Source organism: Hemiscyllium ocellatum, chromosome 21 (assembly GCF_020745735.1).
Source record: "Hemiscyllium ocellatum isolate sHemOce1 chromosome 21, sHemOce1.pat.X.cur, whole genome shotgun sequence".
NCBI lineage: Eukaryota > Metazoa > Chordata > Chondrichthyes > Orectolobiformes > Hemiscylliidae > Hemiscyllium > Hemiscyllium ocellatum.
In genome coordinates this window covers 53,909,672-53,927,692 of record NC_083421.1, presented here as the reverse complement: position 1 = coordinate 53,927,692, position 18,021 = coordinate 53,909,672, and the positions used below count along the sequence as shown (strand labels likewise).

Below are 18,021 nucleotides of genomic sequence, written 5' to 3'. Positions count from 1 at the left end.
CAAATCATCAAATCAGAATATTTAGTAATGCCTATAACATAAACAAGTTCTTATCAAAGGCAAGCAGAAGGCCAAATCCATCCCTTCCTGACATGCTTCAGCTTAGTCTTGTAAAACATTGTAAAGTTAGTACAGCATATGTACACAACCCAATTATCAATTTTAGAATATTAAAACTTCCACATTTCTATTCAAAAAGTGCAAGTTTGATCTAAATTGTGATTTATGTGCTTCAGTCAAGTTTTACCTGGAGTCAGCAGTCTTCACTAGTCATTAGAGAGAAGACTGGTGGTCGTTTCATCTGAGAGTCACTGGATAGATGCCTTTCTTTTAGGAAAGGAGAAAGTTAGCACTCAAAATAAGGCTGAAACAAATTTTTATAAAAGTGGCTTCAATCGTTGCTTATTGGTATGTCTTGATTTTTGCATTAAAGATTAAGAAGAAATTAGATGAATAGCCATCTGGCTCTGGTAATAGCAAAAACAGAAAGTGCTGGATAATCATAGTGAGAGTGGTATCATCTGGTGAAGAAAGAAACTGAGTTAATGTTTGGATTAGTGTTGCTCTTGGGGGAAAAAAAAGCGTTGCTTATAATGAGTTCTAATCTTTTGCATACAAAACCAACATTTCATTAAGCTTTGATAAACATTCGAGGTCCACACGAGTCATTCAAACTAGGGGTCAGTTTTCCATGTCATCTAAACTACATCGAGACTTCAGTAAGGAATGAAGAAGAGTTCATCTGTGTGCTCAAGTCCTGCAGGAGACTTGAATAAAACCAGGAATTTGAATAACAATGAAGTGTCATATTCAACTCAAACATTTACTCTGTCCACAGGACGTTGCTGGATGCATTGACCTGAATCTGCAATTGTCCAATGTCCAAGTAATAATGCTATCACATAAGCCAAATGACACAATGATTATTATCTACATTTGTACAGCTTTTAACTATGTATTACCACAGTCCTTTATCTGGTCATGATAAACTGCTTATGTAACATTATTTAAACATGTAGCATAATCTTACCTATGTACATAGTCATAACCAGAAGATGACAGACACTATCTTCTTCACCTACTTCTGCAATATATCTGAATTCCCTAACGTTTATTCTGGGCCCTTTCCCATTAATTTAATCACATTCTGAGCAACATCAGCTGAAAATATATCAAGTTCAAGACATACACTGACAACAGCCTGCTCTATATTACCACCACCTCTCTCAAATAGGAGTCGATTAGCTCAGTTGTCAGGTTTGCAATGCAGTATGGCCAACAATGTGGATTCAATTCCCAAGCTGGCTGAGGTTACCCTGAAAATCTCTCTTTCTCAACCTTCCCCCTCACCTGAGGCATGGTGACCCTCAGATTAAATGACCATCAGGCTTTAATGGACAAACAGCCAAATGGTCTGGTAGGACTATGGCAACTCTCCTTGACCTCTCTGATCCTAACTGCTGTTCCAGATGTGTCATGCAGCTTGTCAAGTATCCAATATTAGGTTAACAGAGATAATTAAATATTGAGAAGAGCAAGTACATGGTTCTTGATCCCATCACAAACTGCACTCTCCAGGCAGCAGCTTAATTCTTCCTAGACCACTGTTCAAGGCTGAACTTGACTTCGTAACCTTAGAGTCCTAACTCACTACAAAGTTAGCTTGCAGCTCTATATCCTCTCTAAAACTAAGATTGTTACAATTGTGGATTTAGATATTTTCAGTCTCCACCCTGCCTCACCTCATCTGCAGCTCCAATATTCGGTTTTGGCTTGCCATCAGCAATTTTCTGATTCTTAAGTGGCTTGAATAACCCCAAATCACTAGTTCTACAAGTGAAACAAGCTTGACAGCCCTTGACATTAAGGCTACATTCAACAGAGCGTGGCATCAAGGAGCCCTAGCAAAATTGGAATCACTGGGTATCGGGGGCAAACTCTCCGGTGGTGAGAGTCATACCTGACAAATAGGAAAATGGTCATGGTTGCTGAAGGTCAGTGATCTTAACCCCAGGATATTTCTGCAGGAGTTCCTCAGAGTAAGTCCATAAGAGCGTAAGATATAGGAGTGGAAGCAAGGCCATTCGGCCCATCGAGTCCACTCCGCCATTCAATCATGGCTGATGCGCGTTTCAACTCCACTTACCAGCATTCTCCCCATAGCCCTTAATTCCTCGAGACATCAAGAATCTATCAATCTCTGCCTTGAAGACATTTAGCGTCCCAGCCTCCACTGCACTCTGCAGCAATGAATTCCACAGGCCCACCACTCTCTGGCTGAAGAAATGTCTCCGCATTTCTGTTCTGAATTGATCCCTTCTAATTTTAAGGCTGTGTCCACGGGTCCTAGTCTCCTCGCCTAACAGAAAAACTTTCCTAGCGTCCACCCTTTCCAAGCTATGTATTATCTTGTAAGTTTCTATTAAATCTCCCCTTAATCTTCTAAACTCCAATGAACACAATCCCAGGATCCTTAGCCGTTCCTCGTCTGTTAGGCCAATCATTCCAGGGATCATCCGTGTGAATCTCTGCTGGACACGTTCTAGTGCCAGTATGTCCTTTCTGAGGTATGGGGACCAAAACTGGACACAGTACTCCAAATGGGGTCTAACCAGAGCTTTATAAAGTCTCAGTAGTACAACGGTGCTTTTATATTCCAAACCTCTTGAGATAAGTGACAACATTGCATTCGCTTTCTTAATCACAGACTCAACCTGCATTTTTATCTTTAGAGAATCCTCGACTAGCACTCCCAAATCCCTTTACGAATTTTCTCACCGTTTAGAAAGTAGTCTATGCTTTTATTCTTTTTGCCTAAGTGCAAGGTCTCACATTTGCTCACGTTGAATTCCATCAGCCATTTCCTGGACCACTCTCCCAAACTGTCTAGATCCTTCTGCAGCCTCCCCACTTCCTCAGTACTACCTGCCTGTCCACCTAACTTCATATCATCCGCAAACTTCGCTAGAATGCCCCAGTCCCTTCATCCAGATCATTAATATATAATGTGAACAGCTGCAGCCCCAACACTGAACCCTGCAGGACACTGCTCGTCACCGGCTGCCATTCCGTAAAAGAACCTTTTATCCCAACTCTCTGCCTTCTGTCAGACAGCCAATCCTCAATCCATACCAGTAGCTCACCTTGAACACCATGGGCCCTCACCTTGCTCAGCAGCATCCCGTGTGGCACCTTATCAAAGGCCTTTTGGAAGTCTAGATTGACCACATACACTGGGTTTCCCTGGTCTAACCTACTTGTCACCTCTTCAAAGAATTCCAACAGGTTTGTCAAACACGATCTCCCCTTACTAATTCCATGTTGACTTGTTCTAATCAGACTCTGCTCTTCCAAGAATTTAAAAACCTCATCCTTATAGATGGATTCTAGAATTTTACCAACAACCGAGGTTAGGCTAATTGGCCTATAATTTTCCATCTTTTGTCTCGATCCTTTCTTGAACAAGGGGGTTACAACTGCAATCTTCCAATCATCCAGGACTTTCCCTGACTCGTGACTCTTGAAAGATCTCAACCAATGCCTCTGCTATTTCCTCAGCCACCTCTCTCAGAACGCTAGGATGCATCCCATCGGGGCCAGGAGATTTATCAATTTTAAGATCTTTTAGTTTTTCTAGCACTTTCTCTTTTGTAATGGCAACCATACTCAACTCAGCCCCCTGACTCTGTTTAATTGTTGGGATATTACTCATGTCTTCCACTGTGAAAACTGACGCAAAGTACTTGTTAAGTTCTCCTGCTAGTAGCCTAGGTCCACCCATCTTCAGTTGCTTCATCAATGATCCTCCTTCCATCATAAGGTCAGAAGTGGGATTTTCCACCGATGATTGCACAGTTTTCAGCATCATTCATGACTCCTCAGACACTGAAGCAATCCATGTCCAAATGCAACAAGATCTGGACAATATCCAGGTTTGGGCTGACAAATTACAAGTAACGTTCACATCACACAAAAGCCAGGTTATGACAATCTCACCCCCCTTGACATTCAATGGTGTTACCATCACTAATCCTCTATTACCAACATCCAGGAAGTTATCATTAATCAGAATCTCAACTAGACTCACCATATAAACACAGAGGCAAGGAATACTGCTGTGAGTAACTCACCCCCTGCCTCCTGACATGGCACAAGTCAGGAGTGTGATGGAATACTCCCCACTTACCAAATGACTGCAGTCCCAACACTCAATAAGCTTGACACCATCCAGGATAAAGCAGCCCACTTGGTTAGCGCTGCATCCACTCCCTCCAGCACCAATGCTCAGTAGCAACAATATATACAATCTACAAAATGCACTGCAGAAATTCACCCAGGATCCTCAGACAGTACCTTCCAAGTCCACGACCATTTCCACCTAGACGAACAAGGGCAGCAGATATATGGGAATACCGCCATTGTCAAGTTCACCTCCAAGCCACTCACCATCCTGACTTGGAAATATATCGCTGTTCATGGGTCAAAAACCTGGAATTCCCTAATGGCATTGTGGATCAATCCACTGCAACAGCTCACCACCACCTTCTCAAAGGCAACTAGGAATAGGCAATAAATGCTGGCCAGCCAGCGACTCCTATATCCCACAAAAATGAATAGATAAAAAAATCAAAAATCAACCAGAGAGAAGCTTGGGAACACTTCATGGAGATTGGTAAAATGAGTGGAATTCATTCTTTAAAAAAAATTTCATCCAAGCTCAATTAATCGTTTTAAATCTAAGGTTGACATGTTTTTGCTAGTCAGATTAAAGATTTGTGTAGCAGAGGCTGTTATTTTATTTCTAACAGTCTCATTATTAGTACAACTTTAAGAGACATGGCTATGATACAACTGTGTCATAACATGTCAACTAATGGTGGAGATTGCTTACTCCGTTGTACCTGGGATCACATAAAGCATGACACTAATTGAAGCATGCTCTTCTACTGTAACCGAATCGCCTAATACCAGCCTACACATCACAGTGCCTGTGAATGTAACAGTTGTACATAATGAGAAATAAAAAAAGTATTGACATGGATTGTAAAGATATCATGCTGGTGGCAAATCCCATATTTAGAGTGCTAGCAATGGTGGCCATATATATAAAAAGAAAGTTTAAGATCACAGTGGTAGACATCTAAAAACCTAAGATTAGATTCCAAGGGAATTGGTCAGAGGGAAATGGGTCTGGGTAGGTTCTCTTTGGAGGGTCCATGTGAACTTGTCAGGCTGAAAGGCTGTTTCCATACTGTAGAGAATCTAATCAAAATCAACTTGACAACAGCCCTGGATATCAAAAAATTCAGATGATCAGCAGCATTGATTTCTAAGAGTACAGGCAGCTGTACAGACATTGATCAATGAGACTGATTTTAACTTTAACCGTGACTTCTTAAAAATAAAGTTGAAGTTACAAACGCAAAGGCTAAATGTTATACAACTGCACTGAGAAGGAAAACCATAACTTACTCCCCTCTCTCATGCCTGCAGCTGATTTTTTTAATGCTCCTGATTCAATAGCTACAAAAGGTCTCCTAACAGAAACTACAGCTTTTAAAACACAGAAAATATGGTTTCCTACACTAACAAGCTTCGTCTGGAGGTTAATTGATCCTGTCATTGTCTTTCTTCAAATTGACACTAAAATTGAAGAACGCCTAGATAACACCACTCTTTACTTATCTAGACTGTTTAGAATGCTGTCTAGAAACAGAAATATGCAACTATAACCCTCCAAATTTTAGAATATAAGACTTTAAAGTGAGATATAAGCCAAGTACCAGAATCATTACTGAAACACTCAGGTTATCCAATCCCAAGATATTCCTTGATTTTCATGTTAATCCTCTTTGTTATGAACTTTGTTGGGCTGTTACACTTTGGCCAGAACCAGTGTGAACAGCTCCAATTAGCAACCAAAAGAGTTGCAGGAAGATCATTATCCAAGACTGGCCTAACAGTATTCAAAAAGCACTTGATTGCATTTTTAATTTTGGCCAAGCAGAAACGAACTTGGAATATCACAATACATTATTTAAAGGAGAAACAAGTCCTAAAGCCAGAGATATTACACCAAGTACATGGGTTTTTGAATGCACAAAATGACTCTCACCTGAATCTATATAGAAGCCAGGGAATTCAACGACTCATGAATACATGCAAGGTATATCAAATTATCATTCTTCAAATCTTCCACTGTTTAATAACTTAACGATGCAACAAGTGTTCTCAACACTGACACAATGACAGACGTTTTCACTTGATTTGGGAATGGGAAATAGTGGACAGCACTTGATAACAGACCGCAGATCACTGCCGAACTATTTCAAACATCCATTAAGCAGGAAGCAACAAGTAACACATTATCCCACCATCCACGCTCAAATAAGACAGCAGAATATATGGTACATGCTATCAAATCAATACTAATTAAGTACCAAACAACAAAACAAGATGTCTGCACTGAACGGATGCATACAATACCAACGGAAAGGGATTACCATTCTTTGCACAACTTATGTTTAGAAGGCAAGTGCAAACAACCTTGTCCAGCAACCATCTAATTTCTCCAAGGAACATTTTGCTTCCAAGTCAGAGAATGAAAGAGATACATGATGAGTGAGTAGATTGCAAGCTACCAAAACTGGAGGCTAAATAAAAATTGCTAGTTGGAAATTCAAACACTTGGATACCAGCACAGGTTTCTAGAACCTGCCCAGACTGCTGTAGAACACACCATGCATAAAAAGTGAGGAACAACTCTCCAATGTTAATTGCGTGGTGATGTTGAGTGACAAATCAAAAGCAAGAAAACAAGCTGTCAAACAAGTGCGACAAGAAACAACGTACACTTCTCCCGACAGGTATATAATCACCAAATCAAGGCAAGTTGCCAAACTTTCAAAGAATTACACTGAAGAATGAAATAATAATCGTGAAAACTCTGTTGTGCCTGGTCGTGTAATTATCACATTAACAACACATAGCTACATACAATTGTTTGGGATAAGTTCTTATCTTTGAAAAAGGATGCTGTGTTATGTCTCACGATCAGTGTATCAGCATAGCGTTAAGAGACACACTAAGTCAGAAACTTCTAACAGAAATATTTATGCTATCATCATATCACAGTATGTAATCTGATGGTACAAAGATTGGATGCCCAACTTATTTGGGACCACTTGAAGCATTTTCTCGTGCTGAAACCAAATCATCCAATAGTAACCCACATTGATATACCTGTGAATTCAACACAGTAATTGTATTTAATAGAAAGCTGTAATGAACATAGAGTGCAGATTGCAACACCAAGTTGTTTGTGCCTAGTTTCTTGATTTAATGAGAAACAGCATAAACATTTCCAGTTCAGGTAAAGATATCCTGTTAGAGGCAAAAACCCTTAATATGATGGATGGAATACCAATACAAAACAGCTATCATCTGAATGAATAGTAACATGTTCAATGACTTGAATGGCTGGTTCCTGTTCCTAAACAGAAACTGATTTCAAGGCTTCAACTACATCTGTAATCATGCCTCCTCTAGTGAGAAATTTGTGAAAAGGGGTCCTATAAGAAGCAATAAACTCTTAACTTGCATATTCAAAAGGCCACCACACATTTAGATCACCAATCAGAACCCATTCTTAAAAGGAGTCTCATGCATGTGACAGAAAGACCTAGCAACAGTGCCAACTGCAGCCTATCCCACTGCCAAGTTTATTATATGCAATATAGGTCTAATGTTGACCAATATCTACCCACATCATTGTATTCTACTCGAATGCAGTTGGAGAGTTGGATCAAACAGGAATGTAAAAACAAAATTGAAGAATGGCTTCAAATCTGATTAAAAGAAATAAGAACAACTAAGCATGGCAAACTGGCAGGGTTGTCATTTAAGTTTACAGGAAAGTATCCCAAAAGAGTATTAAACAGTTATCAGATAAATGGGCACTGCTGACTGTGGCATTAAATAAGTCACTAGGGTGTGAACCTCAACAAGATATGTAAATATAAAACTTAAAAAAAAACAAGGCGAGACTGGCTGGCAACAAGCAGCACCAAAATGTCTCCCAACTGGCTACACAAAGATTTTTATCTTCATTCGTTTTTTAGCATGTGCTGTTGGCTGTGATATTATAACTGCTAAATAAGGTTAAGTTCTCCTAAGAAGCTACTGGAAGGTTAAGTGACTGCCAGATCCCATCTATAGTAAAATTAATTAAGCCAAATTCTTTTCAAATATGGATTGCGCAAGGAATTCATTATACATAAATGAAATAAGTGCTAAATTTTCATGACGAGAACAATGACCAACAAGACAACAGCTTTTCATACTTGTACATGAACATTATCTTAAAAGGTTTATGGTGACCTTTCTCATCTTAATACTTTTAAAAATTCAATGTTTCTCTGCCCTTAATTTGACAAAAACATTTTGAGAAGCATCCTGCAAAAGGATATTTTTGCAACTCTTTGATCTTTGTTACCAAACACGACAGAATGAATAATTAAGGTTAATTAAGGTTCCACTTACTCCTTTCATTCTTCTTGAATTATGACAACAGAAGACTTACAGATTCGACTTTGTAAACTTCTCATTTGTTCTTTTCGCTTCTCCTTACTTAAATGAAATTTTCCATATTCAGCATAGCTCACACTTGTCAGTCTACCTTGTATCTTTCATATACAATGCTTTTCTTCACCTTAATCTCAAACTCTTTCATCATCCAGGAAGCTTTGACTTTGTCTGATATTTTTTCCTCATAGGCATCTCCCCAGCTCCTGAACGTAAGACCAAAAGATGGCACAGACTTGGGCCAGTCCACCAAGTCTGCTGCGCCATTCAATGAGATCATGGTTCATCTAATAACCCTCACCACCACTTCCCTGCCTTTTCCCCATAACTCTCAATTCTCCGACTGATTAAGTAAGTTCAAGGCCAAGATGGATGGATTTGTTTAAATGACCCAGCTCAATAGCCCTCCGTGGTTTAGAGTTAAACAGATTTGCAATATTCAAGAGAAGAAATTTCTCAGCTTTCTCTTAAATGTACAACGCTTTATTCTGAGATTTTCCCCTCTGGTCATAAAACCATTAGACATAAAAGCAGAAATTAGGCCATTCAGCCCAGGAAGTCTCTCTGCCATTCAATCATGCCTGATAAGTTTCTCAACCTCATTCTCCTGCTTTCTCCTTATAACCCCTTGATACTCAAGAGCTTATCCATCTTAGTCTTAAATATACTTAATGACTTGGCCTCCACAGCCTTTTGTGGCAATGAATTCTACTGATTCATCACTCTCTGACTGAAGACGCTTCTCCTTATCTCTGTTCTAAAAAGGTCTTCCCTTTACTCTAAGGCTGTGCCCTCGGGTCCCAATGTCTCCTATCAGTGGAAACATCTTTCCAACATCTACTCTGTCCAGGTCATTCAGTATCCTAGAAGTTTCAATTAGATCCCTTCTAAACTCCATTGATTATAGTGCCAGTATCTCAAATGTTCCTCATAAGTTAAGTTCCTGGAACCATTCTTGTGAACCTTCTCTGAACATGCTCCAAGGCCAGCATTACCTTCCTGTGATATGGGGTCCAAAACTGCACACAATACTCCAAATATGGTCTTGCATTATGACAACAGAAGATTTACAGATTCTACTTTGTAAACTTCTCATTTGCTCTTTTCGCTTCTCCTTACTTAAATAAAATGGTGCCTTATACAGCCTCAGAAGTACATCTCAATTTTAATGTTCAAGTCCTCAAAATAAATGCAATCATTACATTTGCCTTCCAAACTCATTACTTCCTCAAAGAATTCTAACAGATTTGTCAGGCATGACCTCCCCATGATGAAACCTTGCTGACTTTGCCCTATTTTACCATACACTTCCAAGTATTCAGAAATCTCATCCTTCACAATGGATTCCAAGATCTTAACCATGACCAAGGTTAGGCTAATCAGTCTGTAATCTTTTGCTTTACTCCCTTTTTAAACAGGGGTGTTGTGTTAGCAATTTTACAGACCTCTGGAGCCCTTCCTGATTCTAGTGATTCCTGAAAGATTAACGCTAACACCTCCACTATCTCTGCAGCTATCTCACTTAGAACTCTGAGGTGTAATCCATCTGGTCCAGGTGATTTATATACCTTCAGGCATTCAGTTTTTCCAGCACCTTCTTCTTGGTGATAGCTATCATACTCAGTTCTGGCCCCTCACTCTTGAATTTTTGAGATATTACTCGAGTCTTCCATTGTGAAGACTGATGTGAAGTAATTATTCAATTCCTCAGCTACTTCCTTGTTCCCCACTACTATTGCTCCAGTGTCATTTTTCAATGGCCCAATGTCCTCTTTTGCCGTTTATATATCTGAAGAAACTCTTACAGTCTTCCTTTATATTACTGGCTAGCTTACCCTCATTTAAATCTTCCCTCTCCTTATTTCTTTTTTGGTTGTCCTCTGTTGGTCTTTGTAAGTTTCTCAATCCTCTGGATTTCCCAATGCCTTTTGCCACATTTATTCGCTTTCTCTTTTGTTTTTTGCTATCCCTGACTTCCCTCGTCAGCCATGGTTGCCTCACCCGCCCTGTACCATGCTTCTTTTTCCTCAGGATGAAACGCTGCTATGTCTCCTGAATTAATCGTAGACACTCCTACCATTGCTGTTCCACTGTCTTTCCTGCTGGGTCCATCTCCCAGTCAATTCGACCCAGGCCCTCCCTGATGCCTCTGAGGCTGCCCTTATTCAGCTGTAATACCGTTAACGTGGATTCTATCTTCTCCCTCTCAAATTGCAGAGTAAGTTCAATCATATTATGACCACTGCCTCCTAAGGGTTCCTTCACTTTAAAGTCTGGTCCTAGACTGTCCCATGGAAACAACTTCTCCACATCAACCCTGTCAAGCCTTGTAAAAAACTTGAATGTTTCAATAAGGGCACCTTCTATTCTTCTAAATTCCATTGTGCACAGGCCCAACCTCCCCTCATAAGACAGACTCTCCATACTGGTTATCAGTCTAGCGAATCTTCTCTGAACTGTCTCCAATGCCAATATATCTTTCCTTCAATAAGGGGCCCCAAAACTGTTCACAATATTCTAACTTATAGTCTGATAAGAGTGTCTTTTATAATTTTAGCAAAATCTCTCCACCTTTAGACTCCATTCTTTTTGAAATAAAGGGCAACGTTCCATTTGGACACTAGATTTGTGATTCAAGGCCCAGGACCACCAATTCTTTTTGTCCTGTAGCTTTCTACAGTCTTTCTCAATTTAGATTGTATTCTGTTCCTCTAGTTTTCCTTTCTATGTGCATTACCTCACATTATCCCACATTATATTCCATCTGTCATGTCTTTTCCAACTTACTTAACCTGTCTATATCACTTGACAAACCCTTGTCATCCTTACTACTTGCCTTTCCAGCTATTTTTGTGTCATCCGCAAACTTGGCTATAGCACATTTAGTTTTCTCATTCGAGTCATGAACATATACTGCAAATAATTTTAGACCCAGCACTGATCCTTGTGGCAGTCCACTAATTACAGGTTGCCATCTTGAAAATTCACCTCTTACCCCTTATCTGACTTCTATTAGTTAGCCAACCCTTTTATATATGCATATATAACCTTCAATTCCATGACCTCTTATTAAGCAGCCTACCATGTATTACCTTAATCAAACACTCATTCTTACTATTTGGTGAACTATACAATCTAAATGGTACCTCTAATGCTCCTTAGCTGTAACCAAATAGATTCTTCGACACTCCTTGCAAACATCTCTCTTCAGCAATGTAATATTTCCCTTTGATTATCATTCATGACTCTGAGTAGCATTCTTGCTTTTAAGGTTCTGTGCTCATGTCTCACTCCAGCAAAAGTTGACACTCTAACCTAGTAATGAAGGAGTCCTGTACTATTGAAGGCACTGCATTTCAGATGGAACAATTGCCTACTCTGGCAGATGTAAAAAAATCTCCACAGCATTATTTTTCAAGAAGTTACATGGCCAACATTTACCCAACAATCAACATCACACATGAAAAACTGTCTGATCATTATTAGAATGCCATGGGAGCATGCTGTTTTTCTTAAATTACAACAGTGACTACACCATAAAAGTATTTAATTGCCTGTAAGCACTTTCTGGCAACAAGCAATTATTCGAAACATCTCTCTCTCCACACACACACACACACACACACAGTCCCTATCTCTCCCTCAGCTTAGATGGTACACATTGCCTTGCCGGGCTTTGCACATAAATGATTCAATTGGAAACAAGGGTGATTTACTGGTCGGGGTTAACAAAATAAAAAAAAGTTTTATTTTCCCACTACCAAATCACCTTTCAGTTATGTATAGGAGCACTTCTGAATAGAAAAAGAAAAAAAAAATGAACACACACCTGGGAGGCATGGGTTGCTGTTGTGGCACAGTGGTAGCAATCCTACCTGCGAGCCACTAGGCCTTGGTTCAAGTCCCATCAGTTCAAACATGTGTAATCATTTCTAATCAAATTGTTTGGAGATGTTATTTATAAATGCAAGACTCTCCTTTCATCAAAACTGTCACTTCTCCTCCCTCTGCTTTTATTTCTCAATCCCCTTGCACCCAGTGAATAGTTCTCTTGTTGGGTGCCGTGCTAAAATATGGGAAGCAGGGTCAGTACAGAGCCCTTAATGAAGGATCACTGGACTCCAACAATTAACTCTGTTTTTCTCTCTTCTGATGCCACCAGATTTGCTGAGTTTCTCTAGCCCTGTTTTTATTTTAGATTTCCAGTGTCTGCAGTTTCTTATTTTCAGTTTTTGATTCAAAACATTTTACCACAATATGCAAGAATAGTTGAGAAGCAAAATTCCAGCCAAACAAATACATTTACGTTGTGATATTTATTGTAATGTAGGAAATATGGATATTAATTTGTATGCAAAGTCCTACAAGTAAAAATCAATTTTATGGCCAAATAATCTGTTTCCAGCCATTTGACAAAGATTCATATTGGCTAGGACATCAGGACAAGACCCTGGTTGTCTTGCTGGGAATCGTCAACATCCTGAGATTCTCGACTAGAGTCTCATTTAATCTAATGCCCATCTACCTCATTTGTTTGGAATACGTACTATTGCAAAATCGTTTGTTCACAGTTACACAGATATAAATATATTTTACCTGCTTGTATCTGTGATCCTAAAATGACTACTACAAATACTGGTAGAATTGCTTCCATGTCTTTTCTTCTTCTCTTAATGAAAAGTTCTTCTATCCTGTATCTAGGAGGTGATATGTCCAGATGCTTTTCTTCTCCGGGTAAGAGAGGAAGTTGATGTGAATTGAGGTTGGGGGAAAACAATGGAATATCGTATTCCAAAAATCCAGCCTTGAGCTCTGTTTCAAATCTATCAGAAAGAAAGTGCCATTAACTCATCACAAAAATACTTTGCACCTTTTAAACCTGATATTATTTACAAGCATATATCAATTATTTGGGAGTGTTCAATAAACAATCAAACTTACAAAATCAGAGGTCCAACATTGAACGCCCAGTGACCATCAGTTTTAAAATTTTCTTTTTACAAATCTAGGATTATTTTCTGATATGTTACAGTTCTACATGTGACTTATATTTTGGATATCTCCGCAAAGAATGTATTCAGCCATTCTAGTAAACCATGGAAAGGTGAAAGCGAGCATGGTGCTGGAAACACACAGCAGGTCAGGGAGTATCCGAGGAGCAGGAGAATTAACATTTCAGGCATAAGCCCTTCCTGATGAATGACTTATGCCCAAAACGTCAATGCTCCTGCTCCTTGGATGTTCCCTGACCTGCTGTGCTTTTCCAGCACTACACTGTCAACTCTGATCTCCAGCATCTGCAGTTCTCACTTTCTCTCCATGGAAGATGCAACCGAAGTCTCATTCCCAAATGAACTTTTTCAGATAAATTTGACCCCCTAGGAAAGCATTTTTATAGGCGTGAGAATTATAAATAATGAATAAGCATCTTCTAGTTTATCATATCTCTTCTTTGCACATGCAAGCCTAAAGTAAGATCCCACCAACAATATGAACGAACAGTTAATTCCGAAGAATAGCTAAAAGACCAAGAATATCCAGTTATTCTTTCAAACGAATTATGGGATCTTCTCCTGTACCAGCTGGGTTTGGCCTTTTAAATGGAAGGAGGCCAATTCAAGCACCGCAAATACTCAAATTTCATTTTTAGTTTATATGAAGTTACTTTTTAGTTTATATGAACAAGTGATTTGAACTTTGAATTTTCTGAATCAAAAGGCAAGACTTTCATCAAAAGAAAAAATATATTCTTAGAGGAGAATCATGAGGTATAATTAGAATTAACAAATAGGTTATTATTTTAACCAAAACCACACCGATAGTCAGAGGTTTTCTCAGTTATTAACAAAAGGGGAGATCTTAGGAGGTCTATAAAATCATGAGGAGTGTAGATAAGATGAATGGCAGGTGTCTTTTTCTTAGGGTAGGGATTTCAAGTCTAGGAGGCATATATTTAAGGTGAGAGGAGAAAGATTTTAAAACAGACATGGGGCTTTATTTTAATTTACACGGAGTGGTTTGTGTGTGGAATGAACTTCCAGAGGAATTGGTGGATGCCGGTATAATTAAAACATTTGAGTACATGAATAAGAAATGTTTGGAGGGATATGCGCCAAGGTAAGTCAAGTGGGATAGTTTGGATGGGCTTATAGTCCGCATGAACTGGTTGTACGCAAGCGTCTGCTTCAGTGCTGTACGACTATAACTACTGAACACACAGGGATAGTTCAATGATTTTTGCAACCAATTAGGAAATCAATACTAACTCGAATAAATTACAATATATCTACACGAAGCTAACCATATTCCTTAAAATTATTGAAAGTATTTGATAGATATAATTAAGCGTTAATGACGCACGAATTAACTGATGGCAATATATGCACAGACACACCATATATAAATGTCGGTTCCATCCAGGATTCCTTCAAGTGTAAATTCATTTTGTTTATACAAAAAGAAACGAGTCAGAAGTTTTTCAAACCTATAATGCAAACTGATCAAACAAAAAAAACTTTCTTTTTCAATTACTTCCAGTGTTTGCTTGCTACAGTCGGGATCCAGACGGGTAACCAACAGATTTTCGAATCTAAAATCTGACATGAATGCATTTGCAGTTGTAAATCTGTACCAGGGCATTGCGCAAGTTAACCGAATACAATTATTCCGTAATCAAATCAGAATTTAGCGACGATTTGATTTATAAAAATATTTATTTCTCATCAACACGATAGGGGATTTTACCAGTTTTACTGTGCTGGGAAGTGTTGAATAGCTTCAGTTGTACGAGTTCGCCAAAACTGTTTCCCAAAATCTATTGCAAATTTCAGTGAACGAGGAAACAAGATTTTTAAGAAATATATATACCGGACTTTAGATTTCTATGACATCGAAAGTTAAAATATTACCTGCAAATACAATTCAGGTGGTTGATAGGGACCCTTATTCGTTATTGTTCTCGTTTTGCGTGCGAAGACCAGCTCTTTAACTCTTTTTTATCATCCCTGCCACGGACTTCTGGTAAAACATTTTTTATCGCTGCTCTGAGCAAATGTCAAGTTTGCTGCACAACCCGTCCCTCCAGCTGATGACAGTTCCTCTATCCAATCAGACGTTAATATCAGCGTCGTGGGGCCGTCCTTGGAAAAGCCAATGGCCAATCCGCGAGCCGATAAGGCGGGATCGTCAGGAAGGGAATGACGCCACAGTTTGTCCGGTTACAGGAAAACGGAATTCATATTCGTGTCAAAAACCATGCTGAAAAACAAATAAAACTAACAAAACTTTCCTTTCAACTATGTCATCTATTAGAAGCATTTAATAACTTTTCAATATAAAAAAAGTAACAATCGCAATTCTGCAAATACTCATCCCAGCCTGTGATTAATTATATTCTCTAATTGCATCGTAATTCCGAACCTTTTAAACTTTGGAGAAGAAATGAAACGCCCGTACAAAATGAACATAGAAATATTCTGCGGAGATAACTGACAAATGCACAGAAACAAACTTTCAGCCAGGCACTTTTACCTCGGATTCGGGAAGTTCCGAATTTCCCAATATCTCTATTTATTTTCCTCCTCTCCTCTCCCTTTTTTAAAAAAATAATGATCGGAAATGGCGGTTTTGACCTCTGCGATCTCGGGGCTGAGTGTGTTTCTCCGTCGGGATGGGATTTTCCTGTTCCGTGCCTTCCTCTCGTCATACACTGTGAGTAAACTTGTTTTTCTGCTTCACCTCTTGTCTCAGAAAAGACGAGAGAGGCAAAAAAATGTCTCGAGCCGGCGCCGGGAAATCCGATTGGAGGCGCGTCGCGTGGGGACTGGGAGGCGCGGCGCGGGGAAGCGACCGTTAGAGCGCGTGAGGTTAAAGGAAATGGATCGGCACCAAGTGGGAGAGAGGGAAGCAAGCGGTGAGAGTGACTGTCAGCACCGTCAGAGAGCAAATGGACATGGGGTATTGAGTAGACATGAGGGGGTGAAGGTTGGGTAATGATGAGGAGGCGGGCATCGGGGGGAAATGGGTATAGTAGTATATGGGTGGGCAATAATGAGTTGGGTTGGGATATCTGGTCAGCATGGACAAGTTGGACTGAAGGGTCTGTTTCCATGCTATATGTCTCTATGCCTCTATGAGTCTGGTGCAGTAGGCTGGGAGGGGGTGAGCATCATGAGGAAATGCAATGGAAAAGAAGGTAGCATGGAGGGAGGAAGTGGGTTTGGGTTCCTAACATAGAGGAGAAATGAGGGTAAGTAGGAAATGATGACTTGGTCATTATGGGAGGAATAGTTAACAATGATGGTAGGCATTGGAGAGTGGGCAGTTGGCAGCATAGGTGGGCAATGATAAAGATGGATATGGGAGGACTGGTTAGTTTGGGTTGTGGCTGGGCAACAATAAAGACGCTGGGCATGGGTGAGTAATTATCTTGGGATTGGATGGGCAATTTAAGGAGTGTTGGGCCTGGAGACTGGATAGCTTTTGATGTGGGTAGACAATAATAAGAAGGAGGTGGACATCAAGGAGAGAATAGATTGGGGTGTGACTGGGCAACAGTAAAAACGTGTTGGGCATGAGTTGCAGTAGCTGAAAATGTGTTGCTGGAAAAGCGCAGCAGGTCAGGCAGCATCCTGCTGCGCTTTTCCAGCAACACATTTTCAGCTCTGATCTCCAGCATCTGCAGTCCTCACTTTCTCCATGAGATGCAGTAGACAAGGAAATGGCAGACAGGGTCAGTGAAAGAGTGTGGTCTTGGATAAAGAGAAGAAAGTGGGCACATGTGGCATGGGAAAGGATAACATATCTGAGAGGGAAGTAGGTGTGAATAAGATAGACAAGGTAAGCATGTGAGAGAACTGATAAGGGTCCAACTAGACATGGGAGAAGAAAGAAATGGTGGACATAGGAGGAAGTAGGGTGAACTGGACAGTGTGAGAATGACTAGGTTAGGGGAGAGGGTATGTGAAGAGAAGGTGAGTAAGATAGTTTATGACAATTGGGAGAGATCAGGAACCAGAATCATGAGGTGTAATTGGCTATTCAAAGTCCTGAATAGTTTTGATCATGTAACTAAGAAGAAACTGTTTCCAGTGGCAGAAGGGTCACAAACTAGAGTTATATTAATTGGCAAATGAACCAAAGGCAACATGTGAAAACATTTTTTTCATATGGCAAGTTGTGGTTGCCTAGATCATAGCCTTAAAAGGTGATGAAAAGGTAATATGACCAATACATGTAGAGAAAAAAATTAGACCTATAAGGAAAAAGCAGGGAAGTGGGATTGATTGGCTCGCCTCTCAGTAGGCAATACAGACAAACTGGACCAAATGATTTTCTGTTCTGTATCCACTTTATGAACCTGTGAAGAATCAACAGCAGGTGAGCACAAAGCAGGAGACTGTGCTCCAATGGAGAAAATGAAGAGAAATGGTGATAGAA

At 39.7% G+C, this 18,021-nt stretch overlaps 1 protein-coding gene across 3 annotated transcripts in view; it reads right to left on the bottom strand.

The window, feature by feature from the left end:
* Nucleotides 1-16,342, bottom strand: part of LOC132825888 (endoglin-like) — a 135,322-nt gene extending 118,980 nt beyond the window's left edge. Inside the window, exons 1-3 of one of the 3 annotated variants that reach the window (XM_060841493.1) lie at nucleotides 16,114-16,342; nucleotides 15,492-15,840; nucleotides 13,180-13,406 (exon numbers count right to left, since the gene is read on the bottom strand). In XM_060841493.1, the coding sequence (XP_060697476.1) occupies nucleotides 13,180-13,237 (58 nt within the window). In that variant the 5' untranslated portion in view covers nucleotides 13,238-13,406; nucleotides 15,492-15,840; nucleotides 16,114-16,342. The remainder of the gene's footprint in view (nucleotides 1-13,179; nucleotides 13,407-15,491; nucleotides 15,841-16,113) is intronic. The other 2 variants (XM_060841492.1, XM_060841490.1) reach the window with 2 other exon arrangements.
* Between the last annotated feature and the right edge of the window lie 1,679 nt (nucleotides 16,343-18,021).